We start from the raw sequence: 27,354 nt of genomic DNA, 5'->3' as shown, positions 1-27,354 counted from the left end.
AGTGCTAGCTGGATGCCATAGCTCTCCCCTACCAATCCCCAGTACTGTAACCGCTCATCTTGGTTAGAGCTTCTACGTAAGAAAAAGGCACAACATAGCCAGCCCTCCTACAGGGTGCTCAATGTAGACTGTAACTCACAGAGCTATGTCTCCCTCCTCTTCTGAGTGCTGGCACTACACTTGGCTTACAGGGGATCTCGCAGTGAGGCGGCTCTTTACTAAATTGGTCAGGAGGGATGATTTGGTTTAAAATGTTAAAATAATGTAGTTTAGGTCTAGTGAGTTGAAGTAGAAGACCACGGTCACTTGGCTAGTGAAGACTGTTGTAAGAAAGCTTAACTGAGTCTCCCTGTACTCTGTGGCCTTGGCTGGGCTACAGCTAATGTTCACGCTTGCTACATGGGGTGCCACCTTGTGGAGATCACTGAGCAGTGCTCAGATCCGGCGACAGGCATCCAGTGGCAGTGATACCTTAGTGGCTGGTGGCTCCCAAGGGGATGGCTGCAATGACTGGCCTGAGGAACGGTTTGACAATAGTACCCAGGCCCTGGAGATGAGAGCTAAGTGTCCCCTAGGCTCAGAGAGAGTGATTTGTTTTCCACATGTTAAAGCTAGCAGGTCTAGTTGGGCCACAACAAAATTCCCAAACAGAAGCAGGGTTAGTTGCACTGAGAATAATCACTGGGAAGAATGGAAGTCAAACTCGTTTTTCCAATGTATCATAACCTTGGCATCATAACTAATTAAGGCCAGGAATTTTTACATGATTGCTAAACTGTACAAGTAAATGACATAAATTTCAATTCATCCCTTGTCCCTCATGTGTTCCTTGCCCAAGTTGTGGACAGAGAGCAGAGAGCAAGTATAAATGCAAACAACCGAACTTGCAGTTGGGTATTCGTGATTCAGACACTGGGAGTATTGTGCTTTCCCCTGAGCTGGGGAACCCAACTCTGGGCCGATGCGTTTGAAGCAGGTTTTTGAGGTGTTTGAGCCTCACCTGCTGCCCTCTGATGTTTTAACTGAGCAACTGGACTGGATTCCTAACGTGCCAGGTAGTTGTAGAGGAGACACTGAGTGGAAGAGCAGTTTCCCCGAGGCCGGACATGTTGGGTTGAATTCCGGTGCCACTACTTCCTTTCCTCTAGAACTCTGTTTTCTCTTCTGTGATCAGTGTTGGTTGCAGTCATTGTGTACATATGTAGCTGGGCTGAGGTTAGCTTTATTAATGGCACTTTTCAGTCTCCTCATTTCTGGGAGAATTCGAGGTAGAAGACAGTCTGACTACCCTTGATTAGAATACCTGCATTAAATGGGCTGTCCCTCCATCAGGTCACCATTAGCTGAGAGAGGGACTCCCATGCTGGCATTTGATGGGATTTAGGATAAGCAAGCATACTTTTATTTTTCAGAAGCTCTAAAGGCCATGGAAAAAGTAGCCAGTCACATCAATGAGATGCAGAAGATCTACGAGGACTATGGGACGGTGTTTGACCAGCTGGTAGCGGAGCAGAGTGGCACAGAGAAGGAGGTCTGTGGGGGCTTTGGACTGAGAGAGCAGCTTCATGCCTGGGTGGACGAGCTTAGGGCGGCTCCCTCCAGAGCAGCTACTTTGTTAGACTTCCCTGGGGCAGACAAAGCCGCTTTCACTCTTAAAATATAAAGTAATTATATATAGTTCATAGAAATGTAATGAAAAAATGTATTAAAGGAGTCTCACAGTGTAACAGTGTCACGTTAGCATTGTACAAAGGCAATAGAAGCACCACTTAGCCGGCTTCTCCCCACCTCCCTTCTTTCCTATGAGAGTGGAGTTGTAGGTTCAGAAACTAGAACTCGGGGAAGGCTGGGCTTGGGGATGGAGGGAGGAAGGAGCCCAGCATGTGGGTAAAATACAGGGCTTGTTCCCTTCCGGTCCCCGTTCTGTTTTGGCACTGGGTATGAGTGATTTACCTGAGAACTCAAGCAGACCCAGTGACCACTGACGTCCTGTTCTTTATGCATTTTTCATTTTTTGTATGGTTCTAAATGTAGAACATATGTAAGAAGTAAGGAGTGGCAGGAATTGAAAAGAGACACAGGACCCCCCCCCATTTTTAAATTTAGGTCAGTTGGGTGTATTTTATTAGCAGCCCTATGTGGTTACCTGAAGTAAACGCTAACATGGACTCCTTAGATTAGCATGGCTGCTGTGGCAGCATTGCCACCTATGTAAGTGTGTACTAAAGCAAACAACCACCCCTCCTATTAGTTAACAGTCCTGAAATCCAAGCTATTGGGAATGCCGAGGCAGAACTGCAGTATCAAAGCCTGCCCATGTTTCAGGGTAAGTTCAAGGCCAGCCTAAGAAATTTAGAAAAACCCGGTCTCAAAACAGAAAATAAAAAGAGGCCCAGGCCAAGGATGTAGCTCAGTGGTGACGCCCTGGTCCAGCAGGCAGGAAGCCATAATCATCCCTGTCACTAGTGGAGGTGCAGCTTGATAAGCTCACACTTCCAGACTTCCACCACTCCACACTGTGCTGATGGGGACTTATAAGTAAAACATGTACATTTTAGCAATGGGCACATGTAATACAATTCTGTGTCTAACATCAAAGAATTCATTCCGGGGTTCCCACATCTTTGTTTCCTATCTTTACAATGTAGGTAACAGAGCTGTCCATGGGGGAACTTCTGATGCACTCTACAGTTTCCTGGTTGAATCCGTTCCTGTCTCTGGGAAAAGCCAGGAAGGACATTGAGCTCACAGTGTTTGGTTGGTACTCCTTTCAGAAGTGCTAACAGTAGCAAAAAGCTTGACTAACACTACCGTTCTTGCTGATTCCTAGTTTGGGGGAGTTGGGAAGATGCTGCTAGGGGAAGCACCTCACAAGGTCGTTTGGAAACCTGCTGTCTAAACAGTGCTACATTTCAAACCCTCTTCCTTCTCACTCAGAAGCGGGAAAGCACGTAGGTAGTATGTTCTTGTTGAGACCTAAATGCCATGGCCTCAGCTGTCAGTAGAACACTGGATAAGCAATGCCAGGACCTGCTTTCCTAGTCAGGACTGGCTGTGGGTTCAAGTGAGACAGGGAAAGCAGGTGTTGATGCAGTTAATGCAGTTAATGCAGTGGGATTTCAGAGGTAGGAATCCGAAGGACTTTGTTCTCAGAAAGCACCCAGCTCTAATTTAACCTTGGAGGAGTTTGCAGAGAGTAACAAGACCTTTCTTTTTCTTTAACTCTTTTTAGTTTTTAAGAGAGCTGTCATACTGGTTTATAAAGAAAACTGCAAGCTGAAAAAGAAACTGGTAAGAACAATGACTTAATTAATGCTGCCTTTTCATAGTCCTCCTGTGTTGTACTGAAAGGCTTGCTAAGAATCATGGCCTCACTGTCCAACAAAACGTAACGCCATCTGTCTTACTCTGTTACACTTTATTATAAAGCACTTACAAATAAATAAAAACATCATACCCCAAGTCTACACAGCTCGATGAACTTCCAGTTAGAATAGCATTAGGAATAGGAACTGCAGAACTTCATCGTAAACTTACACACTCAGTGCTGACTCATGTAACCACCATCAAAATCGACAAAATTAGAACTAGAAAAACAATTAGATTTCTATCCTCTTCATAACTTGAGTATATTTCTTGCATTCAGTCCTTCCTCACCCCCTGTGGCTTAGCCTTTCCTGTTTTCTTCATGTTCTATTGTACCCAAATGTTCATTTGTATACATATATATGTATGAACATATACACATGTACAAATGCTGGCTGGCTGGATTCTGCATATGAAGAGCGTGGCACCCCTGTCCCACGTTTTCCTTACCCACTCATCTTTTGATGGATGATTAGTTTGGCCCCACTTCTTTGCTACAGTGAATAAAGCAGCAAGAAACATGGGAGTGCAAAATCTCTGTGATGGGCTATTGAGTTCTCTGCACACAGCCCAGAAGTGGAATAGCTGTCCATTTACTTTAAGAGATGTTAGGACAGACACCTACATGAGGCCAACACAGAACAATTTTTAGCCCCTGAAAATAATAGTACACACGATTCCATACACACAGAGGGCTACAATGTTTTGGCTTTAAAATAATTTTTATTTTGATTCAAAAAGTCAAGACCCAAACAAAACTCCAAGCATTAGATCAGAACGTTGTCATGGATACCATAAGCCACCAGCAGGAACTGGAGACTGCATGCAGGAAGACAAGGCTGCCTTCCTTGCAGAGAGAGGGAGCCTTGTGTTCCATGAACTCTCACTTTGGCACAGTCCCAGACCCAAGAATGGGAGGTCTTTGAGAACTGGGTGTGTACCTGGTTTCTATGCATCTTAGACACCCACGAGAGTCCTGCACACATACCAAGATACCTCTGCTCACTGTACAACACACAACTGTAACCTCTTCCTGGTGGTCTCTCTCGTTGCAGCCCTCGAATTCCCGGCCTGCTCACAACTCTGCTGACTTGGACCCATTTAAATTCCGCTGGTTGATCCCCATATCTGCGCTTCAAGTTAGACTGGGGAACACGGCAGGTAAACGCTTTGGGGAATGCAATGACAAGAAACATTTCCATGTGCTTTTCATTCCTGTGGGGTGAAGAATAAGACTTACCTGTTGATAAGATTTCTGGCAAGAACAATTTATTTGAGCTCATGGGTTTGGGGCAGCCTGGTACATTGTAACAGGAGCATGTGCTGGCAGACATCTGTTCACTTAGTGGTGGACAGGAAGCAGAGGATGACAGGAAGTGGGTGACAGCCTTAGTGATTAAGAGCACACCTTCTCTGATCTGCCATCCTCCCCCTAGGTCCCAGTCTTACAGCCGCCACCCCTTCTTCCCCTAGGCTAGCCACTAGGTCTTGAGTGCATGGGCCTTGGGGACATCTTCAAACCATTGCACCTGGGGTCATTTTTGCATAGGGGTATTTTACTTTTTAGACAGAGAAAATGAGAACTGGGTTGGCTTTCTTCACAGTCTTTGGAAGAAGCCAAGTGGCACTGGATGGCCTTTTATGGCCTCTGCATTGTTTCTTCACTTTTATCGTCAACAACTGTCAACCATTTCCTTTTTGCTGCAGGTTTTGATATCCTAAAACAAAGTTCCACAAATTTATATTATATGAACTTAGATGTATTAGAAATTCCTTAATATTAAGAATACTGCAAATAAACAAAGAACCCCTTTGACTGAACAATGTTCCAAGGATCTTCTACAATAACTGGCAGCGAGAGCCTTTGGTGAGAAAGACCCACAGGTTTATGTGCCAGAGGTGCTTATGGTTCTAAGAACGTGCCTGCATGGGACAGGGGTGGGGCTGCTCTGCCATCTCAAGTTCCTGAGCTAATCCTCTTGTTCAAGAGGAGCAAGGATCTGGAACTAAGGAGCTGAGGCAAAGTGCCTACCACAGATTCAAGGACAGCCTGGGCTACAGCGTGAGATCCACACACACAACAGAAGCAAAACAAACAGCATAATCTACCACCCAGGAAGACAAATGGGCACCTCCAAGGAGGGGTGGAGAATTCCAGCCCAAGCTCTGTAGCTACTTGTTACTATCTCGGTGTGCTGTGGATGAAAAGGAAGAGAGGACCTCGGGAGTTTTGAATGGTTACTACCCCAAGTATCCTCAACTGTAGATTTTGGCAACCTTGTGGACTCTTGTTTCCACTTTCTTTTACCCAGGGACTGAAAACAATTCCACCTGGGAGCTGATTCATACCAAGTCAGAAATTGAAGGACGGCCAGAGACCATCTTTCAACTGTGCTGCAGGTATTTCTCTTGACACAGGATGAAGATTTAATTATGTCCCTTTAAAAGGGGAGTTTAGGGACTGGAGAGATGGTTAAGCTAGGAGCCCTTGCTGCTCTTCCCCAGGAATATTCCTTCTTTTCTTCCCCCAGTGACAGCGAGAGCAAAACCAGCATCGTTAAGGTGATCCGTTCTATTCTGAGAGAGAACTTCAGGCGACACATAAAGAGTGAGTTACCAATGGAGAAGACATGTAAGGACCGGCTGGTACCTCTTAAGAACCGAGTTCCTGTTTCAGCCAAATTAGGTGAGAATTTTGTCAGCCCCGTGTTCCAATGAAGAAAACATCATGAGGTTGTATACAGCTATAACTGAATCCATTGATGATCAAGGGCCTTTGCTTCCTCTGAGGGTTCCTAGTCCTAGATTTCCTGAAAGTCAGTACTTACTTTGGATCACAAGACTGGATCTACTCACTCTTATTCGATCACTGACAGCAGGTCATCAGCCTAGATTATACTGTTCTTAATCTTTTTGCCTACTTTCCAAATTTAGCATTTTGTTTCTTCCTTTAAAATTTAATTTTTTCTAGTGGTGCTAGGGATTGAACTCAGGACCTTTGGATAGATGCTAGGTAGGCCTTCTACCACTGAGCTAGATCCCTAAATTCTTTGTAATCTTATAGGGCACACACAGTCTCCTGCTCCCTTCTCCCCACTCACCACACCAATGCGATCTTTCCACATCTGCATATATTCTATTGTCAAGATAGTCTGTGATCATCAAAACTAATATGGAGCTAATGGCTTACAGAAACACCCAAACTAAGAATTCCCTTTCCAACTCTAGAGAACACACTCAATCACCACTCCACCACCCCACATGATTAAATGCTCACAATGTTAATTCTCTTAATGATTATAAATTCCAGCAGAGAGGTAAGAACATTTTCAGGTTCTAACGGAGCATCTAGGGACATAAATAGGGAAGTTGTGTGTAGAGATGAGGTATATTTTCAGATTACGAGGTAAAAGAAATGTAACCTAAATTTTTATTAGTGATTAACTATTCAATTTACTCATTGGCAAACTAGTAACTCTAGCCCTTATAGGAGTCGGTACTTTATTGTTCTATCTATATGATAAAGCTCTGGGAATCTAAAAAAAGGCTGAATCCCAACTTCATTTCAGACACGCCTGGGGATATGTCTAGGTGGGCACAGTGCTTACCAGCATTCATCAAACTCCTGATCTCCAGCATGCATAAAGCCAGGCGAGCATAGCACTCAAGAGTAGAAGCAAGGTTTAAAACTGTCCTCAGCTATATAAGAGACCCAACAACAAAACCCTAAAGATATCAGTAAGTCCATGGTTTGACATAACTACGTGGTTTTGCCACCTACTCCCCATAATAAAATCTTCACGTAAATGTCACCCCTGAGGCTCTAACTCTACATTGTAGACTCTGTTTCTGTGTCATATGGAGAAATGTGCTTTTTTTCTTGGTAGCCTCATCCAGGTCTTTGAAGGTCCTCAGAACATCCTCCAGCAGCGAGTGGCCCAGCGAGCCCAGCAAGGGCAACTCACTGGACTCGGATGAGTGCAGCCTGAGCAGTGGCACCCAGAGCAGTGGCTGCCCAGTAGCTGAGAGCAGACAAGACTGTAAGAGCACCGTGCTGGAGAAAGACGCTCATGAGGTCCTGGCAGAGTTTCCAGATGGGCTCATCAAAGAAAGCGACATTCTGAGTGATGAAGAGGAGGACTTCCACCACTCTCTGAAACAGGGCAGCCCTACTAAGGACATTGAGCTTCAGTTCCAGAGACTGCGAATCTCTGAGGAACCCGATATGCACTCAGCTGGGCAGCAGCCGCCTCTCACAGGGCCGGGTGAACAGCCCAAGCTGGTCAGGGGCCACTTTTGCCCCATTAAACGTAAAGCAAACAGCACTAAGAGGGGCCGAGGAACTTTGCTCAAGGCACAGACACGTCACCAGTCCCTGGACAGCCACCCGGAAACCGCCAGCATCGATCTAAATTTGGTTCTGGAGAGAGAATTCAGTGTCCAGAGCTTAACTTCAGTTGTTAATGAGGAGTGTTTTTATGAAACACAGAGCCATGGCAAATCCTAGTGTGATCTGTGTGGCGTGGTCACAATGCTCATTTTCAAATTGGTGGAAAATAGAAACTGCAGGAAAACTATTCATGTTTGGGTTTTATGCAGTATATAATTTTCCACAAAACCTGTAAAGATTTAAGTTATTTTAATTTATTGTGAATCAGAAAACTAGATTTAGTTGGTCAGAATCTGTAAATTACTAGCTTCTATCCCTTTTGAGCAGGAATCAAATGATTTTTAGTCTTGTAATAAAATTGCATTCTAATTATTTTAAGTTATGTGGGATAAGATTGGGAAAGTTGTGATTAATAGCTTTTAAAGGCCCCTCCCCCCAGTCCTTTGGGCATTTTCTTTGCGCTGTTAGTTTTTGCTTCATTTAAAGCACATTTATGTTTACATGGTTTAGGGGCACAATGTGCAGACATTTCATTTTGGAAGGTTGTAATAAATGCTGTTTATACTAAACATGTCGTATCTATTCAGTATGTATACATTTATATGTATTTAAAAAAAAAAGCTTGCATGCATTGGATCTACTTGGCATGAGGTCATCGGTATTTGTCTTCACAGAGTGGGAGGGAAGCACATGTACACGTGTGGAGATCCACACTGTGGATCGAGACTGCCAGTCGGGAGCCCTAGGACAGCAGTTAGAACCCGCAGCTTTCTGAGTCACCATCTTTTTCTTGACCTTTCCTTTTCTTTTGCTTGAGCTCTTCTCTGAAGTTATAAGCAAAGAGTTGTGGGTCTTCATCACACATTTTTCTGTACACATCACATAAACTCTTAAAATGCATGAGCGAGAGGTGAGTGGGCCGGAGCGTTGGATCAATGTCAGCCAGCTGTAACAGCCTTCCAGTGCTCTCCAGGCGCTGCGCTTCAGGGAATAACATTCTGAAAGGGGAGGGGAAGAATTTTATTATGTCAGTCATAATATATCTTTGTGTAAACTTCAAAACGACACATTGGTAGACGGCCTGAGGCTTGGGTCTGACTCTCTGGAGTTAGGTCTAAGCTAACACTGAAAGGCATGTCCACAAAGGGAAACTATCTTCCCAAGGTAGAGTGAAACACATTTGATTTGCCTCATTTTGGTAAAAGCTTTAATATATCTTATGTAATAAATTTCTGATTTTAATTCTCTATAATCTGGATGTATTAGGTCTTCAAGTCTTACTACAAAAGAATGACTCATTTCACAAAGTGCTGTTATCTGTTCTGAAAACAGATAATTTTCAATCACCTTTAAAACTCAAAGTATCTATTTTGAATTTCATTTAAAGTTAAACTAAGTCAACTGTTTTTTGAGTGAACTTAGATGCCTGAAACCCTGCAAAAGTGTGCCTGGACCCTGACCAAGCTCATGCAATGGGCTTGGCAGAAACCACGGAAAGTAGAGGATAAATTGTCCTTTCAGCCCGATGATAATTCCCTAATGCTGACGGTGAGGTAACTTAGATCAATGACTCAGCTTCAGGCTAGGGTCTGGTAACATATTCTCACACTTGGACTACTTTGTGGTATACTGTGACTGTAAAATATCAACAAGTGTCCTTCAGAATGTATTTTCCATATCTGGTCCATATCTGCATAGAGGCACTGAAATGAACAGGGCCTATCACTTAGCCTGTGAGAGGGGGTTTGCCTTAGAAACAGTAGGACCAGCTCTAGGCTAGACCAATTCCAGGACTTCCAAAAGTAGATGCCTTGTAACCTCCAATTAGAGCTAGCACGTACAGATGTATGAGTTATACTTTAAAACTAGGGTCAACAAATAGTAGGCTGGTTCACAACACGTCAGCAAAAATCCTTTAAGAGAGTTTTAGGAGTCCCACTGGTTTCAGGACGCAGACACCTCAACACACCTGAAGTCATCTCATGCAGTGACCTACATTTCCTACATCCCTACAGATTGCCAAAATGGACCTGTGTAGGTCTTGGAAAATGAACACTGTGTGCTAAACACTGATCCCTTTTAAGCAGCTATATGCTGACTGAGTAGAAACTTTTTAAATACTGCCCTTTCTTCATTCTTAGACTATAATTGGACCTAACTAAACATTCTAAACCTACTAGATAACAAGCAATTGGTATGGCTGCTGCAGGGCCGTGACTCAGTCTTATTTTTCTGGAGGCCTCATGTGCCTGTGTGGATGGAGCAGTGAAGGTAGGAGACAGATGCTATGATGACACTGGCTGCTCAGAAGTTATGTTTGCTTTCTAGTTCTCAAGTGTGTCCTTAAGGGACATAGAGAGCAACCCGTACAGACTGAGCCCTGACAGAAGCCAAAACCTTCCTGGCAGCAAGTCAGCAAAAGCTCTACACTTGTGGGTTTTAGGTTGTATTTAAGACAAAACCAAACCTATATATGGCATCTAAGGTAAACTCTGGGCGTTTCCTCATTGGTGGTGACATGCTGCTAACCACAGGACCTAAACTAAGTCATAAAGTCAAAAAGGATTCTTACCCAAGCCCTCGGTGGCAATATTTCCTTCGAAACTGAAACACATTCTGGACAACTTTTTCTACCAGCTTGAATGGCTGCTTGATCTTGGGCTGTACCAAGGGCGTAAGGTGCACCACTCCTACATCAACCTTCATTGAAAACAATCATTAAAATCATACATATCAGCATATGTCACAATGTGATTAAACTTTTCCCCAGTCTTGAGGGTCAAATCCAGGGCTTCTTGCCAGGACTTGGCAAACAAATGCTCTAACACCAAGCTCTGTCCCTTGCTTTGAAAATTCACCTTTGAAAACTAAAGGAGCACAGGCTCTCTAGCAGTTCTCGTGAACCCTTCGGTGCCTGTATTTTCTTTGCACAAAGAAGCTAAGTTGTGGATGGCTACAGAAACCCCAGCTGGTTGCAACTATCTATAATGGTGTTCACTAGACCAGTGCCTGATGGTCACTACTTCAAAATGTAGAATTACAACGGCCTTTAAAGTCTACCTGGATAACTGTCAAGGCCAGTAGGCAGGTGAGAGTTGACGTGGGCATGTTAGCATTTGAAGAGTGAAATAAGCTGCAGTAGTCATGCTGGCTGTAGGGCAGGGCTCCCCAAGGACCACTTAGAACTGAACTCCCCAGAAAGGGACTACAGAACACCAGCCATTTTGGGTACAGATGCTGACTCCTTGGCTGGACTGAATTCATGCGCAGAGACCACACAGGCCCAGGACTTTCAGTAGCAACTTTACATGCACCAGGAGGTAGAGGCTGGACTGACACAAGACAATTTTTAACACATCACTGTTGGGCAGTGTTTAAGCTACCAGCTGTTGAGGTGGTTTAATTACTAGACAGCTAGCTTTTTAAGCATATGTGGTAAAAGATTTATCTCTGGCCTTTTCCAAAAGTAGACCCATTATGAATGGATCATTGAGAGTCGCTATAACAGGAAAAATGTGAAGACAGGAAAAATGGTTCAATACAACCCTGGTGAGCACCACCCAGATGCTCAACAGAGGCTACACAAGTTGAAGCCTCTCTAACTGAATAAAACACTGGCCTCAGGAGTTGTTAACTTACTCCAGAGGCAAAGAAAGGACAACAATTTAGGCAGTGCGGGTGGTGCTGCTGTTTTTCAAAACAAAGTCTTGTTCCCCAGTCCCATGCTGGCGATCACCTTCTCTTAGAACAGCTTGTTTTCCAAAGTTCCTGTGGTTGCATAACTCCTTTCAAACTGCCAGCAGCATTTGTGGATGGGAAGGCACGGGCTTGTTTGTAAGTGGGAGGAAAAGGAAGAGGCTAGAGGCTAAGATGTAAGTCCTAGAAGAACAGAGAGAAGACAAGCTTGGCCTCAGGGGACTAGGCTCTCTGGGCACCACAGCACTGTTTCCATCTCACCGGTCAGCTCATATCTTCCTCTCCCTGAACACTACGGATCCCATTGCGAAGGTTCGGTGTGCAGCTATAGCAATGGCTGTAACTGGCAGTAGATATTTGACCACGGGGCAGTGTAGTTAGACACACAAGAAGGTTCTGAACTAGAGTGAAACTGTCCATGGGAGAGCCTTTCTAACCAACAGGCTCCTAAATGTCTACTGAAGTTTAGACTTCTTTGATGATTATTATGATGAGCAGTTGTTAGGAATACTAAGTACATTAAATGTTCTTAATAACTTTCCCTTCCCTGCCCTCTCTCCTTAATAGCCTTTAATAACACTTTCAACTGTGTTCTTTAAGCTGCTCTGTCAATTTCTCTAGTTAACATATACTTCCTGAAAGACTCTTAGACCTGCACAAAACAAAATGAGGCGGCTTGTAGTTAGAGAATGGTAAAGAGGGCATTGCGGGCATAGCGAGGGTTTTAGAAAGCTGGTACTACTGTAGGTTGAGAAGAAAAGCTGGTTTACTCTTAGGATCCTCTCTGGAAGGAACAAGGTCCATAAGTGGGGAAAGAGAAGCAGCCAAGATGTACCATAATGGCTAAATGTCAAGGAATTGTTGGACTTCGTTACAAACTGACATGCTGTCTTTATCATTCTTCATGATTCTCAGTGTGTGGCAAGGTCCCAGAGCACTGTCCACACTTCACCCTAGGATGTCATTCTGTGACCCCGGGCCCTACAACATTTGCACTCACTGGATTCCTGCCCTGCCTCTTTCAGCCTCCTCCTTCAATCATCTCCAATGTTTTTCATCCAATTCTCTAAAATACACAGTCAACTCTAATAAGTTCTTTTGTAGTCTCAGTGTGCACACTCAACAACCCAGTGCTCTCAAGCTACCTTTCAGCAACAAAACAAATCAAAACCCAAACAACAACAAAATAGCACGAGATAAAATTTAGCTTCTACCCAAACTGGGACTATGAAAGTGTAAAAACCACTATCAGATCCAAATACTGCTACGATTAAAGGCACAAGTGCAGGGAACAAGGCAGTGCTCCTCCTGTATGGATCTTGTAAGGAGATTTTCCTTACTGCTTAATCTCATTCCTTTGTGTTCCGGTTAGTGCTTGCAAATACAGGAAACTCCTGAGGCTTGCTTTATTTAAATCACCTCAACATGCTCCAGAACTGCAACAGCCTCCGATGTAAGTGAACAGACTTCTAGAGTTTGAATAATCCATATTCTGGTACCTAGTTAAGTTGGCATTGTATCACTAACATATTACTAAATGGCAGAACTCTAAAACTCACTGGCAAAGAGCTCAGTCAGCAACTGTCTTGCACTGGGGAGAGAATGCCAGTTACCTTCTCTGCTCACGCCAGAAAAAACATTTCTTGAAATTACTGAGTGATGGAGGCCCCTTTCTCTAAAAACCACATGAAAAGAGTGGTTGGTAACTATGGTAACAGATACAAAGTGCTTTTTACTTATAATTGAACACTTATTTAATATAACAACCATTGTGTTTTTCTCTTGAATTCTAAATAGTTTGAGTTAAAATAAAAAAATCAGGGAAAAAAGCTAGATACACTTGGAATACTCTAGCCTCATTGTGGTTCACAGGTATTGCAGCTGCTACTGACTGTTTCCCACCCTTGGAAGCCTGTGTAACACATTCTAGTACTGTGAAAGCTAGTCCTCAGGGGGAGGCTTGCTTGTCAGGTCCAGAGTGGGTCCTCTGTGTCTTGTTGTGGAGTGCATTGTGTCTAACCTCTGAGCAGCAACCTAGGCCAACAGCAATAGCCTATATTGTTTTGTGAGTCACTTGGCTTCCCTTGGGTAAGAACTTGAAAAAAGGGTTTACCATGCCTGATATTTAGGTTTTGTTAGATGGTTTATGGCTCTTGGTATAGACCAAGTGGGGTAATTTTATTTAAACTATAGCCTGATGAGCAGCACAGCATGATGACTCTAAGGAAGCAGTAGTGGCACTAATGTGTTGGTGGTAATTGACAACTCTCTAACTGAATCACTCTTGGTACTAGAAACCTAGGCCATTACTCAGGGTCAGCGATGCCATGGGTGTCAATATACTACCACTACTCTACTAAAACAGTGTAATTCCTACGTGCATCCGAATGTCTTCATGCCCATAGTAAGTACATCTCTTACCCTCATCAAAGAAACTTCCCTTTGCAACAGAGACCATTATAGAAAACCACAGCTGGCAACATGTAAGGAACAAGTGATTTTGGGGTTCTCAGCTTCAACTGATACACCTGCAACACCACCCCAGCACCTGAAGCTCAGGAAACATCTCAGGAGAGGGGGCAGAGAGACTGTAAGAGTTGGAGGACCAGTAAATCTGCTGTGAGATTGGGGTCTTGTAGGAATGGCAGGAAGATTCACCCATGATCCCTCAATAATATGCCTGCTGGAACAAGCCCTGAAGAAATATACCTCCAACAGACATGTTAACATGGAAGAGGATATCTTATGACATCCCACCAATATATAAAGACCTAAAGAATGTTAAGAGCTGGAGAAATATTCTTCCCTAGGAATGAGCCTGCTAACTGCTTATCCAAATACCAAGTCATCAGCTGTGGAATTATATACATATAAGCAACACTAAATAGACCCAGCAGGTTATATTTATGTATTTAGGTGCACTTGTGTGCATGTGAATACACAGGTGTACACACGTACATGTACACACACGCACACCAATAAAGAAAAAGACGACGTGACTTTGAGAGGGAACAAGAGGGGAGGGTGTACAGGAGGAAGTAGAAGGAAGAAAAGGAAGGGGACATGATGTTAATTTCAGTTAGAGAAAAAAGGCCCTCTGTGGAAAGCAGATGGAGTCCTTCATGAATGTATATTGTTGACATGAGCACAGCCATGTCAAGGACCTCAAGGCCTCAGACCCACAAAAATGGCAAAGCCTTTCCCTATGTCATGCTCAGTAGAAAGGTAAACAAAGCCCTTTTCAGGTCCAGGTAAGAATGTTATTAATGACTGACCTTCCTTTAGCTAAACTCAGTGTGTACGGAAACTATAATCAACCCCAGTTTCCTTGTCCCATAGGACTTCAGCCTTAAACTACTCCGTATAGAGACCTCCTAGTGAGATTAGCTGACCTGCTTCCTCTTATGTAGTAAGCAATATTAACAGTCTGAAGATGACCTTGCCTACACTGTACATAATCATATCTGTGACCTCTTGAATATGCCTTTTCTTGAATCCCTTTCCTGCAAAGTACACCTGCTGCCATTTACTTAGTTGGATTTTGTTTCTTCTGTTATAGAGATGACTTATTTAAAAGCAGCTTCCACGCCATAGCACCAAGGTGCTGTGTCTTCCACAACCCCACTATAAACAAATTTTCCGAAAACTTCCATGGTCTTGGTAGTGGCCCTTGAAGTCCTTATGGATGTCCTGCATCCTCGGGGACCCTCGGATTCCCTCTCCTAGGGCTGACACCGTCATTCTCTGAGGCTGTTATTGGTTATGAGGATCAGGTAGTGAGAGAATAGAAGAAAAAATCAAAGTGCTTGATATGCTGCTGGTCTATGGAGGTGTGTTTATGAAATGCTTCAGTGACTGAGTCAGAAAGAGAAGCCACCGGTATTAGCAAGGCTAGCATCACTTATCACACAACACAGTAAAGGGATATCACAAGTTTTTCTTAGATAAGAAAAATGAAAATAGACTTTGCATTGAGTGATCAGTGAAGGATTAGAGTTGAAGCAATATAGATACAGACATATACACTGTCTGCAAATTAAATGTCACAGCGTCTTAACCAGTATCCAACCTCTGCAGTTCAGTTCATAAAGAATAGATATTATTAAAGATGCCAAACTAAGGATTCCAAAATGTCTTAGTTAGGGTTTAACTGCTGTGAACAGACACCATGACCAAGACAACTCTTATAAAGGACGACATTTAATTAGGGCTGGCTCACAAGTTCAGAGGTTTCCATTATCATCAAGGAGGGAACATGGCAGCATCCAAGCAGGCATGGTGCAGGAGGGGCTAAGTTCTACATCTTCATCTGAAGGCTGCTAGTGGAAGTCTGACTTCTTAAAGTCCACACCCACAGTGACACACCTGTTTCAACAGGGCCACACTTCCTAATAGTGCCACTCCCTGGGATGAGCATACACATACCATAACACAAAATAACTTGAGAAATTCTAGTCCTGCTTAGAAATGATTACTTTTTGATCATTCAAAAGCAATTTGTAAATTGACTAATATTTTATATATTCAAAACAGTAATACTTTTTTTTATCTTAACTTATTAGACCCCACTACAAACCAGGACAACATCCGGCTCAGGAGCCCTGCTCTGATCAGGTGGACAGAGGTCTTCCCCATGACACAGCTAAACTGCCATACTGCTGAGCCACAGCAAAGCACGAGAGGCTCTGAGCTACTTTCGAGTCAGAAACAAAGCAGTTTGCTGAATGAATGTATGCTGTGTACAAAACAAGGATGCCATTCAGGATTTGAGGCTTGACAAATGAAGTGTCAGCTTTTCCATACAGAGAGTATATTTGGGGAAGGAAAGGGGACAGTTTTGCATTTCTATGAATCCAGTCCTGTCAGGTCAGCAGATGAAGCACAACTTGGGAGGTCACTGGGAAGACCTTAAGCTAAGGGGGTGTAAGATTTATCTAGAACAGAGTCTATGAATTTCAAAGACTCGTGTTAATATCCACACCACGAGTTGATAATGATAAAGTGATAATGTTTCATTACATTTCTAAATAAGCTCAACCTAACTTTCATTCCACAGGCTGTCGAACCAGAGGTGGTCAGTCCGTCTACCTCTCATCTGCTAGCTAAAGGGTGTCTGCATTTTAACAAGTCCTCATATGGAGTCAAACAAACACTGACTGGGAGCTGCCAGGCTGCTTCTGAAGCAACAGTAATAACAGTGCTGTTAGCACTAGTGCCTACAAGCAAACTACACCCCAGCATCAGCTACAGAACCGTCTGCATCTTTATTAAAGGGCATTACAGTTTTAAAAAGGCCAGACATTAGATGTCTAAGGTAGAAAACTGGTAAACCTGATGAATGACAAAGTTGGAAAAGATTAAGCTGAAACCACAAAACACTAGGAAAATCCAAACATTTGAAACATATTTTATTATTAATTACTTTCTAATAGTAACATCTGACATGTTTTAGTGTCTGTATTTTGAGACAGGTTTTCTCTGTGTAGCTCTGGCTCTACTAGAACTCACTGTATAGATGAGGCTGGCCTCAAAGTGAAGAGATCTGTCTGCCTCTGCCTCCTGAGTGCTGGCATTAAAGGCATGCATGTGCTACAACTGCCTGGCTTATTTTCACGTTCTTTTATTATCATTATTGCCTTTTATAGATACTGTTTGAATTAGAATAAAAGAAGGAGAGAAAGGGTGTGGATTTGGGTTGGTGGGGAAGTGGGAATGGTCTGAGAAGACTATTTTCAAAAAAATGTTGTAAAATTAAAAATCTAATCAAAAGATTACTTTCTACACAGTGGCTATACGATATAAAATTAAAACTATTAAGATAAAAAGATAACTAACTCAGAGATGTTCATGACCACAGCTGTTGTCTGCCACGCCATATCATTTTGTATAACTTCTCTCATTCCCTAAAGTCTCACTTACATAGTTAATACTGTAAGACTCTCAGGAGAGAAAAAGATTTGAAGCAGAACAAACATATCTGAAGGTGGATCATATTCTAGTTAAAAGCTGTTGCTGGACTTTTTTTTAATTAACTAAAAATTTTAAAGAAAAATTCTTTCTGAGTGGTTTTTAAAAGTTAACAGTTGGGGTTGGGGATTTAGCTCAGTGGTAGAGCAAGCGCAAGGCCCTGGGTTCGGTCCTCAGCTCCGAAAAAACAAAAAACAAAAAACAAAAAAGTTAACAGTTTTTGGAGTCTCAGTTTCTTTCATACAAGATAACAACAACAGAAAAAGAAATTAAAGTCATAGTCTCAACTATCATTTGCAAAGCAGTCCAGTTAAAAATATTTCAGACGGCATTCTTTAACTAAGAACATAATATTGTATCTTCCAACACTGACAAAAACTCAAAACTAAATTATAACTGTGTGGCTAAAACATAATATTAAATGAAAAGGCCTTTTTGTGAGCACCCAAATAATCCCTCCTCTGTCCACAGCAACACAAAGCATCTTCAGCTTTCAGGCTTCAACAGATCCTGTGTAACAACAACTCCCTCCCTTCCCCGCCTCCCCTGTCTTAATTCTCCCACAGCTCAAACACTGAGAGAACCTGGTACTTATCTTCCAGCACCGTCAGCAGTTCTCACCTCTCGTCTCTAGGGAGCTCTTTGATATTTTCACACTCACCTCGGCACTTCACAGACAATGTCCAGACTCTCGGACCCAGCCTCCTACGTGTGGCTTCTCTGCCTCAGACACTGAAGACATCAGGAGGCAGCGCTAAGCAGAGGTAAGACTGACTCTAAGGCCTACTGGCAAAAGGTATGGAAGTTTCTAGATTGTTCAGATAGCTAAGTATAGAATTCTCGGTATTGCTTCATTTCAATTAGAAGTGACATATGTGTTTTAAATATTTTTGGTATGAATTAATCTTTTCTGGAGAACTAGCCTTAAATTTGAAAAAAAAAATTGACAGACTTCCTTTTGGCAAGTAGTTCATGAATCGGACATAATTTAAGGTTCTGTTCTCTATGTGATGTGCACTGGAAATGTAAGTGTTCTCAAGATTCAAGTTCCCTGAGGCTCCCTTGCTTTTCTGTTTCCTTACCATTGCTGCTGTTAGCACAATTGCTGAACTAAGTGTGCCTTGATCCTCCTGCAGCCTGACATGTGTGAGGGACAGGCTGTATGAACCATCAGTGTGTGGCTGGAGAGGAAAGCCGCAGCGTCACAGGGACTGCCAGTGCACCTGTGTTCCTGCAGCAGGAAGTAAGCCTCACTTTGCCAAACTATTTTTTTTTTTTTGCATAATTCTCTATGCACAAGAAGGATGTGAAGTCATCTTGTGCAGGGACCAACTGTTACGCTAACTAGATGCAATGTCTTACTATTTACTTGCTTTTTGCCTGACTGCAATTAATTGCTGCCTGGATTTGTTATTTATGACAACTGACTGACTACTGATCTGTATGACACCAAAATGTATTTATACATTTAGGGAATGTACTGCTTGATAGAAAGAGAGCTATAGTGGCAAAGGTGGATATAGATAGATGAACATATAACTTATTCCATCAAGACAAAGATGAATGCAAACATCAGGATGATCTTAGGCAGTATTAACAACATTGATCTCAGCTGCTGGAGACTCCCGGGCTGGAAATGGTCTGTGATGCAGTCTCACAGACTGACGCCTGAACTCACCATGGCTGGTATAAAACTGTATACACGAGCTTGCTCCTGCCTGCACACCTTTTACTTACTTTGGGTCTGTTTTATAGCTAGGACATCTGGAAAACAAAAGAAATAAACTTTCCTCCAGCAGACTAAGTCCTAAGATCATCAAGCTTGTACACAGGCTGACTCAAGAATGTAAGTCCTTAAAATCATGGGATTGACAAAACAGAACTCAATCCAGGCAGAGTAGAATCTGATGTCTTAGAGACTCAATTACAGCTATGGCAAGTTTGCACTTTCCACATAGCTCTGATTAATATCACTTCAAGTATTTAACAAAAGCCACACACCAGCCTACTGGCAAGAAGGAAAGCCAAACCATTTGTCCTATCTGTACCCCACACAGGCCTCTGCTTTCCTGGAGAGGAAAGGGGCAGACAGGTGCTTCTGTGTCTGATGGAGTGCTGCAGTAGGAGGGACAGAGGAAGAGGGGAGGTAGGAGTAGACGGGAGCGGGCTGCACACTGCAGCCCTGCAGAAAAATGTGGCTCCACCTGAGCCTACTGATGTTACCAACAATCACATTCTAGACAGCTGAGTTTCCTTCTGCTTAAGTCCAGAGACATAACATGAAGCCAAGAATCACCTCCAGGCTCTTTGGGTTGAAGTGTGTGTAAGAATCCCAACAGTCACTGTGGTTAATCATTGTTATTTCAGAAAAAGGTCAATGTTGCAGCATTCCAAAGAGCATTAAATGTTTCTCAAAAAGAGCAGTAAATACTATCAGATGGAGTGCATAATGGTGGAACAGGACTATGAAGATAGAAATTAGCAAGTAGTTTCGTCTTTTTAAAACCAGCTACAGGGGCAGGGGTATTTTACTATTTTCTCTACAGCAACAATGTGGCTCTTTCTGGCAGGCCCTTTCAAGCTTCTCTGCTACTATTTCTGAGACATTCAGGGACTCAGTTTTGCAGTTCTGAACACTCCCCCTGGATTGTAACTGAGAAGCATTCCGGGTAAGGAAAAGGACCTTGCATTTTCATAAGCTAGTACCAGAGATATGATGCTAAATAAATGTTAACCTACGTAAGGACTGTGCAGGACTCTAAATTCTATTTTCCTATCTCCTTCAAAAACTATACTGGGTTTGTTGCTTAAAATGATTTAAAATGGTTAACACAACATTTAAAAAATTCTGTATCAGACACTACAGCTACAATTTGAAGTGTCTAAATTTCCTCACAAGGTATATGTCCACTTTGCAGAGTTTTAGTGTACTTAGGGTCTTATGTGAACGACTCTACTCATGCCACAAATCAAGCGCTGCTCATGATGCTCCCTCAGCAGAATGCTATTCCCCAAGCCCACTGTGAACTTTTCTCTGAGCTTGCAGCATCCTCACACATTCTGTGTGCACATTTATATATGCATGCAGCATGGATACGAGGGTGCTACTCAGTGTATTCTGGCTCCCCTGTGAAGCCTTTTTGTTTTCTTATTCTTCCTCCTCCCCAAATCTGATTTTGCTTCTTTCCATAGCTTTTGTTATATGGGTCTCAACTGCACAGAAATAGCTACAGATCTGACCACGCACCACAATTACCCACTGGGATCTTCTAGGAGAACAGAAGTAAGAGTAACATCATGGCCTCGGCCGGTCTCCAGCTCCTTGCTTTCATCCTGGCTGTGTCTGGGGTCTCTGGAGTACTTGCTGCCACTCTGCTGCCAAACTGGAAGGTTAATGCAGATGCAGGCTCCAACATTGTAACTGCTATTGTACAGGTACATGGGTTGTGGATGGACTGCACGTGGTACAGCACTGGGATGTTTAGCTGCACTCTGAAATACTCCGTTCTGTCGCTCCCCGTCTATGTGCAGACTGCGAGGGCCACCATGGTCCTGGCCTGCATTCTGTCTGCCTTGGGGATTTGTACTGCGATAGTAGGAATGAAATGCACTCACTTAGGAGGAGACGCACACACCAAGAGTCACATTTCCTTTGCTGGAGGAGTCTGCTTCATCACCGCAGGGATCTCTGCTTTAGTCCCAACAGTGTGGTACACCAAAGAGATCATATCCAACTTTTTGGATCTGACTGTTCCAGAAAGCCACAAATATGAACCTGGAGGAGCCGTGTACATTGGGTTCATTTCAGCGATGTTACTACTTATCGCTGGTATTATTTTCTGCATTTCTTATATAAAAAAGAACCAAGAACCATGGATCTACCCTCCCAAGCAGAAACTTACCTCTACCTGGCAGCCAAAGAACAGGTTAGCATACAACCTGAAGGATTATGTGTAAAGAGCCATGTAATGAACACGTAGTGAGGTTTCTGAGCCTGCTCAGACTTTATTCGAATGGATAAAACCACTCTTATGCTTAATTTCCTTTATAAGAATTTAAAATAGTAAAAAAAGTGAGGTACTCTAAAATGCCAACAAATGATCACATACGATTATATCTGTTTTGACTTTATTTTCCCATTATTGCATTCATGTTTTTATTTAAAAGTATGTGACTGAGAGGGGCGTGGCGCGTGGCGGTTTTGGGGCCTGGGATCACCTGGCCCGGGGAAGCTAAGAAGCCTGTGTCTGGGAGGAGTGGCACCATCCCAGCCCTGAGGCCTCCTGATTGGTGAGGAGCAGGGACTAGAGTAGGGAGGGTTACTGTGGCTTAGGTAGTACCTCAAAGTGCAGACTCCTGATCTTGGTGGCCCAGCCGCATCCTCCTCCCCTCAGCAGCACCTCTGTATGATAACCTGGGCCCAAGTCTCCTCCGGTCCCCTTAGCAGTAGCAGACGCCCCCATTACCTCCGTGCGTTGATCCTGGCATGTCCATAGCCTATCTAAGTCCCCTGCCCTCTCCAAGCCCCGATCCAGCAACCCTCATCCAGAAGCCATGGTCCCAGACGCTCCACCCCAAATTCCCGCAGTCCTTTGGTGCTTGCTCAGCCCTGGGTCCCGCCCCACAGTCACTGGTACGAGCCCTGACAGCTTCAGGCTAGTTTCCTTTTGCATTGCTCTCCACCTGGGTATAGACAGGCTCTGCGCGCCCACTCGGATTGGCAGCCATTACCAGCGGACCGTAGAGCTACAGGGGGCAGCCCCCTGGAGGCACTGGGCCGCCAGGAGGGCACCGGTGGAGAAGCCCTGGAAGCAGCGCTCTTCCTAAGCAGCCGGAGCGGAGCCTGGCGCCCTGTCCATTACAGTGCTGTGGACTGCCGTTGTGGAGCCAGCCCACTTGGTTGCACATCCATGGAGGCACCTGTTCCCGCCAGGAGCTGGAGGTCTCAGATATGCTGGGCTATGCGCACCCAGATCTGCTAAAAGATTTCTGCACGAACCCTCAGGCAGTGCTACTTCTAAGGGTCATTTCTGCTTTCTGCTTTGGGGATCCTGTGTAGTCTCTGCATTCCTTTTGGATATCTTTGGGCTCAAGCAAGCGGCTCTGAAGATTACTCGTTGCTATGCCTTCACTCATATCCTCATGTCCTACAGTGTGCTATGGTCACTGGCTTTTCCTGCTGGGCTTCTGAGCCCATCTTGGCCCAGCAGCAACAGCATAAGAAGCACCAAAGCTCCTAAGTCTATGTCACCTTAGCAATATTTTAGACCATAGCTCCCTCTGAGCCTATAGTCACGCCTCCCAGTCTCCAACAGAATGCAAGCTTTCTGTCCTGGTTCCTTCTTCCAGGCAGCTGTGGCTCCCTGGGGCCTTTCTGTGGAACTAGGACCACATGGCCCCCAGAGGGCTGAGAACTATGGCCTGGCTGGCCGGCCAACATGGTACTCCTCAGCACTGTGGCACTGAGATGTAACCTGGCCTCAGTTCAGGGACAGGGACCAAGTAGGACAGGACCCTCCACTCACTCTCTACATAAGTACTCCACCCAAAGGCCCACCAGGTTGGTGTTAGGACCCTGTCAGATGTGCAGGCCTGGCTGTAGCCTTCAGAGTCAATGTGGCCCTAGACTGTGACTTGGGGCTACAGCTGGCTGCATGTCCCTCTCCCATTCTGGAATGTATACTGGTCTTGTGGTGTGCTACTGGGCTGTTACTCTAGCTATTCTGTTTGCCTTAGATCCAGCCCCCCCAGATCTGGAGCATAAGGTAGGTGAGACCTGAGAGGCCTGCAGCATGGATCCAGGTAGGTAAGCTGTTCTTGTTCAGTTATGAGCTTCTCTGGAGTAAGAGTCTAGTGCTAGCTGAAGGGAAGATGAATTCCAATCTCCTACCACCCATAAGACAACAGACATTTTGAACAAGAATGGAGAATGAATACAGTTGTTGAACTGTCACTACAAGGAAGCTGTCAACTCCCCATTCTTTGGCCAGAAAGAGCGGTGAATATGTGGACAAATGCCTATGCAGATGAAAACCAAGTGTACCCATAAGAAAGCATCTGCTTGGAGTTCCTTGCTGTAATGCCAAAGTGTGCCCCAGGATGACTCTCCCATTCTTCAGACCCCTCTCTGAGGCAAGAAAGGCTGCCAGGTGATGCCTGAGCACAGAATCAAGGGCTACGGTACGCCTGCCTGTCTGATGTTCTGAGCCCATCATTGGCAGGCTTCTGATGTGTGTCCAGCTCTCTAACATGGCACCTGAGGGAGCAGGCCAGAAGTCCAGGCACCAAACATGCACCAAACCAAAGTGAATGAGGACTTGACCCTGGGGACCGTTCCTTGTGATTTGGAACCCACGTTTTCCTAGCTTCCCGTTCCTCTGACCTTTCTCTTTCTTTTCCCTGCCATTCTGATACTGGTAGGTTGCCATATAATTTCTCTGGTTATGTTTTTCTTTTCTAGGGAAAAAATTAAAAAGCAAAACAAAAACCAAATGAGAACGCAAATGCCAGTGGCTGACTGTCCTTTTTGTCACAATTTTCCAGATGTTCGTTCTCTTCCTCTCAGAGAAGCAGCAGGCTTCACCTGAATGAAGCTTGTAATATGGAGCAGAGGTAGGAGGGATGTGGCATGCGACTGCCCTGCGCAGGACATTTTGATCCTTGGGAGCCTCCCACTCCTGACACCTTTCACAGAGGAAGCTCTCAAAGACCACAGCTAGAAACAGTAGCTGGCTCTGCCCAAAAATCTCAACTCCAGACCTTGAGCCGCCTCTCTGCACGTCCTGATTAGCTGCAAGAAAAGCCGCTTCAGACCTGTACTGGTTCTTACTGGGAGAAGCCAGAAAATAAAAATGACTCTGGGAGTAAGACCTGCAGTCACTCTCCAGGCAGCTGATGGGTGAAACCTTGATGGCTACCCACACTTTAGCTCACTCATTCTAGGCCCATGCACTGGACCCCAAGTGTGTGAAGCATTTAGGGCTCTCTTTGGGAACTGTTCCATTCCTAGTAGGATACATGTCTTTCCTGGAAATTGATAATCTTCTCATTATGTGTCCACTCACACACATCTATGAAGGGTCCACTGGATTATGCACAAAACACTGAGCCCATGAAAGAAATAGGATGACTGACAGGACCCTCTCTCCTAGGACTGTCTTTCCTTAGCCCAGGAGATGGACTCAGCCACAGGGAAACCGTGAAATGAGTAGTCTCCTGAGCACCTTGGGAAAGCCCTATGTTAGAAATGGGAGGTGGAGCTAACCAGAATAATTACTAACATCTTCCAGGTGCGCAGCTGGGCTGGAGTGGGAGAGCATTTCAGGGAGGGGCTGTTCCCTCTGAGGGAATGGCAGTAGTGGTCAGGATGTGGTGTGAAGTGGGATGGTAAAGGTCCATCTGGTGTTCCTCAAAACAAGGGGAAGTCATAGGAGGGTGCTAAAAGAAAAGGGGATCCAGTTTTATGGTGATGTGGAGGGGCTGCTGATACTAAGGAAAGCACCCGAGGGTGTGAGAATTGGGGGGCAGGTATATATTCTTTGGAGAACCCTCAGGTCTGGTAAGAGGAGGAGAGAATGATCACAGCCAGGTGCTAGGGTAGGGAGCCCAGGATCTCCATCCCTGTCATATGCACTAGAAGATGGGATCAGCCTTGTAACTCAAGAGAGCTGTGCTGGGTAAGGACAGCAGAGACAGGCCTTTGAAAACACAGAGTGGCTGATGTACCTGGAGGAAAGGCCGTTCTGTCTAGATAATTCTCACTCAGAGGTGCCTGTGCCCTGGGCCAGGACAGTATGGAATATGAGGTTCTGTGGGGAGACAAAGAACTAATAAACTTTAGAGCCTTTGTTTTAAAAAAATAAGGTATGTGACTGAGAGAGGGCCTGACTAGATTAGTAAGGTGACAATATTAGTTTACTTTTAAAGATAACTTTTGATATGTCTTTTAGATTGCTTTTTCTTAATTGCAAAGTATAAAAATGTTCTTGTTCGACATTCCTTGGTGCTGACCAAGAACATCGCCTACTTTGCCCTCTGGTGGGCGATGTCTGAGTAACCTGCTGTTTCAAAGCCACAGGATGTGGAGAAGACCCCAAGAACAGAGAAACAGAACTCATGCAGGTATTACCCAAGCCAGCCACCCATAGGCCCGACTTCTATTCCAACTTTTCGTAAGTGTTATATTATAATATATGGAAACTAAGATTAGAAAGAATTAATGGATTGGTAGTTGCTACTGCAGCACAAAAAGCCAATATAAACACACACTAAAATAGAGCTCTTTCAAAGTACCAGCTGAGTAATAAGAGCCCTGCTTGCTTTAAATTACCCAAGGATTGCCCTCTCTTCTGCATCCAGAAAACAATTACACTCATTTCTCCAATTACTTAGATTTATCCCGTCCTAGTGACTATCCACTTATCACTGTCTGCGTGAGTCCCTTTTGTTTCAGACCGGCTCTTGTTGGATAAGCCAGCCTGCCTCCTGTGTGCGGGGGCGTATGCGTACACTCCACCATGCTCAGCTCAGTCACTTTTAAGTTGGATTTTTTTTTTCTCAAAATTTCTTCAAGTTAACAAAAACACTGCTGTTCTCTTATAAATGAGCATCTTCAATTAATTAATAGAAGTAAAGAAAGTTTTAAAGGAATGTTTTGAAAATATGCATAAAATTACGACATGTAATATTCTAACAAAACTTTGGACTTTTCATAGGTGCAAAGAAACATTGTAGTTTTTCTAGTAATCTATTTGCTAGTTTATGCTTACTAATTGCTCATAGTGGAACTGCTAAAGAAAAAAGACTGTACATTAATAACTTAGAAGTGTGTATACAGAAAAGAGATAAAGTACTTTAATCCATTTACTTTGTAGCTTTTCATGTTCTGCAATAGTCATGCTATAATAGGACAGCAAAAACAAAAAGGTGCTGCTTCCTGTGAGAACAAAGGAGGCCGTTTCAGTACAAGTTTAAATGATTATTTAAAATATATTTCCTTGTGGGTGGTCAAGTACTTCCTAAAGAAAGAAAATGTTATATTAAAAAGATTTCTAATAAAGAATATCTACAGGCAAATGGTGTGATAGAACTGCTTTGGTCCCCATAGTGTTCATTCATTTTACTTAATGTATCAGTATTTAGGCAGACTATGTGGCTTATGTTAAAATGTCATTTAATAAAGTCCAGGTAATACTTTATTTATCTCAAATACTTTCTTCTTAACTAGTCACAGGAATGTTTGACATTCTCAAGCAGCAGCTGATTTAGACCAAATAAAGGTCAATTCTTCATGGACTGGAAATGTTGACAGGGAAGAGCAGGATGGAAACTGAAGGAAATGCTATGCAGGAGCAGTCAAGGCTCAGGCAGCTTTGACTCCTCTCTGCTGGTGTTCAGTGGGGTGAATTTTGCACACAGAGCACAGGTGGCAGTGCCTCCAGGCACTCTGGGTTGTCACGACTGAGACAGTGGTACTGGAATCCAGTGGGAAGAGGTCAGAGGCGCTGTTAACAATGTACAGGGCAAACCTTGCAAGAAAAGATTATCTGGCTCCAAAATACAGTAGTTAGGAAGCTTTAGCAAATTATACCAATATAAAAGCCAAAGCACTTATTAAAATCATGGTAACTGACCACTTATGCGCACGCGCGCGCACACACACACACACACACACACACACACACACACACACACACACACAGAGCTGTGATCTGGATATGATTTATGCACTGTTCTGTTACTGGAAACTTGGTCCCAGTTGGTGCTGATGCTGCAGGGCTCATATTCTTTAATAACTTTATCAAACAGTGGTTTTGCTAAAACATGCACAAGCTTAAAAATGTTGCCAAAAATATTCACACTAAATAAATATCTAGTAGGTGTCAATTAGAGAACTCTCTCAGAAACCATAAAACCACTATTTCTCTATTTCTCAA

The 27,354-nt window shown here is 43.8% G+C and overlaps 3 protein-coding genes and 1 pseudogene across 3 annotated transcripts in view; 3 read left to right on the top strand and 1 right to left on the bottom strand.

Moving 5' to 3' along the window:
• Positions 1-8,325, top strand: part of Tiam2 (TIAM Rac1 associated GEF 2) — a 121,712-nt gene extending 113,387 nt beyond the window's left edge. The window contains exons 21-27 of the mRNA XM_032894768.1: positions 1,413-1,531; positions 2,649-2,757; positions 3,233-3,291; positions 4,422-4,527; positions 5,679-5,766; positions 5,898-6,052; positions 7,254-8,325. Coding sequence (XP_032750659.1) covers positions 1,413-1,531; positions 2,649-2,757; positions 3,233-3,291; positions 4,422-4,527; positions 5,679-5,766; positions 5,898-6,052; positions 7,254-7,873 — 1,256 coding nt within the window. The 3' untranslated portion in view covers positions 7,874-8,325. The remainder of the gene's footprint in view (positions 1-1,412; positions 1,532-2,648; positions 2,758-3,232; positions 3,292-4,421; positions 4,528-5,678; positions 5,767-5,897; positions 6,053-7,253) is intronic.
• Tfb1m (transcription factor B1, mitochondrial) overlaps positions 7,989-27,354 on the bottom strand; it is a 40,328-nt gene continuing 20,962 nt past the window's right edge. The window contains exons 6-7 of the mRNA XM_032894766.1: positions 10,329-10,456; positions 7,989-8,754 (exon numbers count right to left, since the gene is read on the bottom strand). Coding sequence (XP_032750657.1) covers positions 8,511-8,754; positions 10,329-10,456 — 372 coding nt within the window. The 3' untranslated portion in view covers positions 7,989-8,510. The remainder of the gene's footprint in view (positions 8,755-10,328; positions 10,457-27,354) is intronic.
• On the top strand, positions 20,717-21,550 carry Cldn20 (claudin 20). Its single transcript, XM_032894767.1, has one exon. The coding sequence runs from the start codon at positions 20,717-20,719 to the stop codon at positions 21,374-21,376; it is 660 nt and encodes a 219-aa protein (XP_032750658.1). The 3' UTR covers positions 21,377-21,550.
• On the top strand, positions 21,906-22,686 carry LOC116894764 (annotated as a pseudogene).

Source organism: Rattus rattus, chromosome 2 (assembly GCF_011064425.1).
Source record: "Rattus rattus isolate New Zealand chromosome 2, Rrattus_CSIRO_v1, whole genome shotgun sequence".
Taxonomy (NCBI): domain Eukaryota; kingdom Metazoa; phylum Chordata; class Mammalia; order Rodentia; family Muridae; genus Rattus; species Rattus rattus.
This window is presented reverse-complemented; position numbering and strand designations above follow the sequence as displayed.

Bases quoted from the DNA above. Each gene is read 5' to 3' on its own strand.
- Cldn20 (XM_032894767.1), top strand. From the start codon at position 20,717: ATGGCCTCGGCCGGTCTCCAGCTCCTTGCTTTCATCCTGGCTGTGTCT.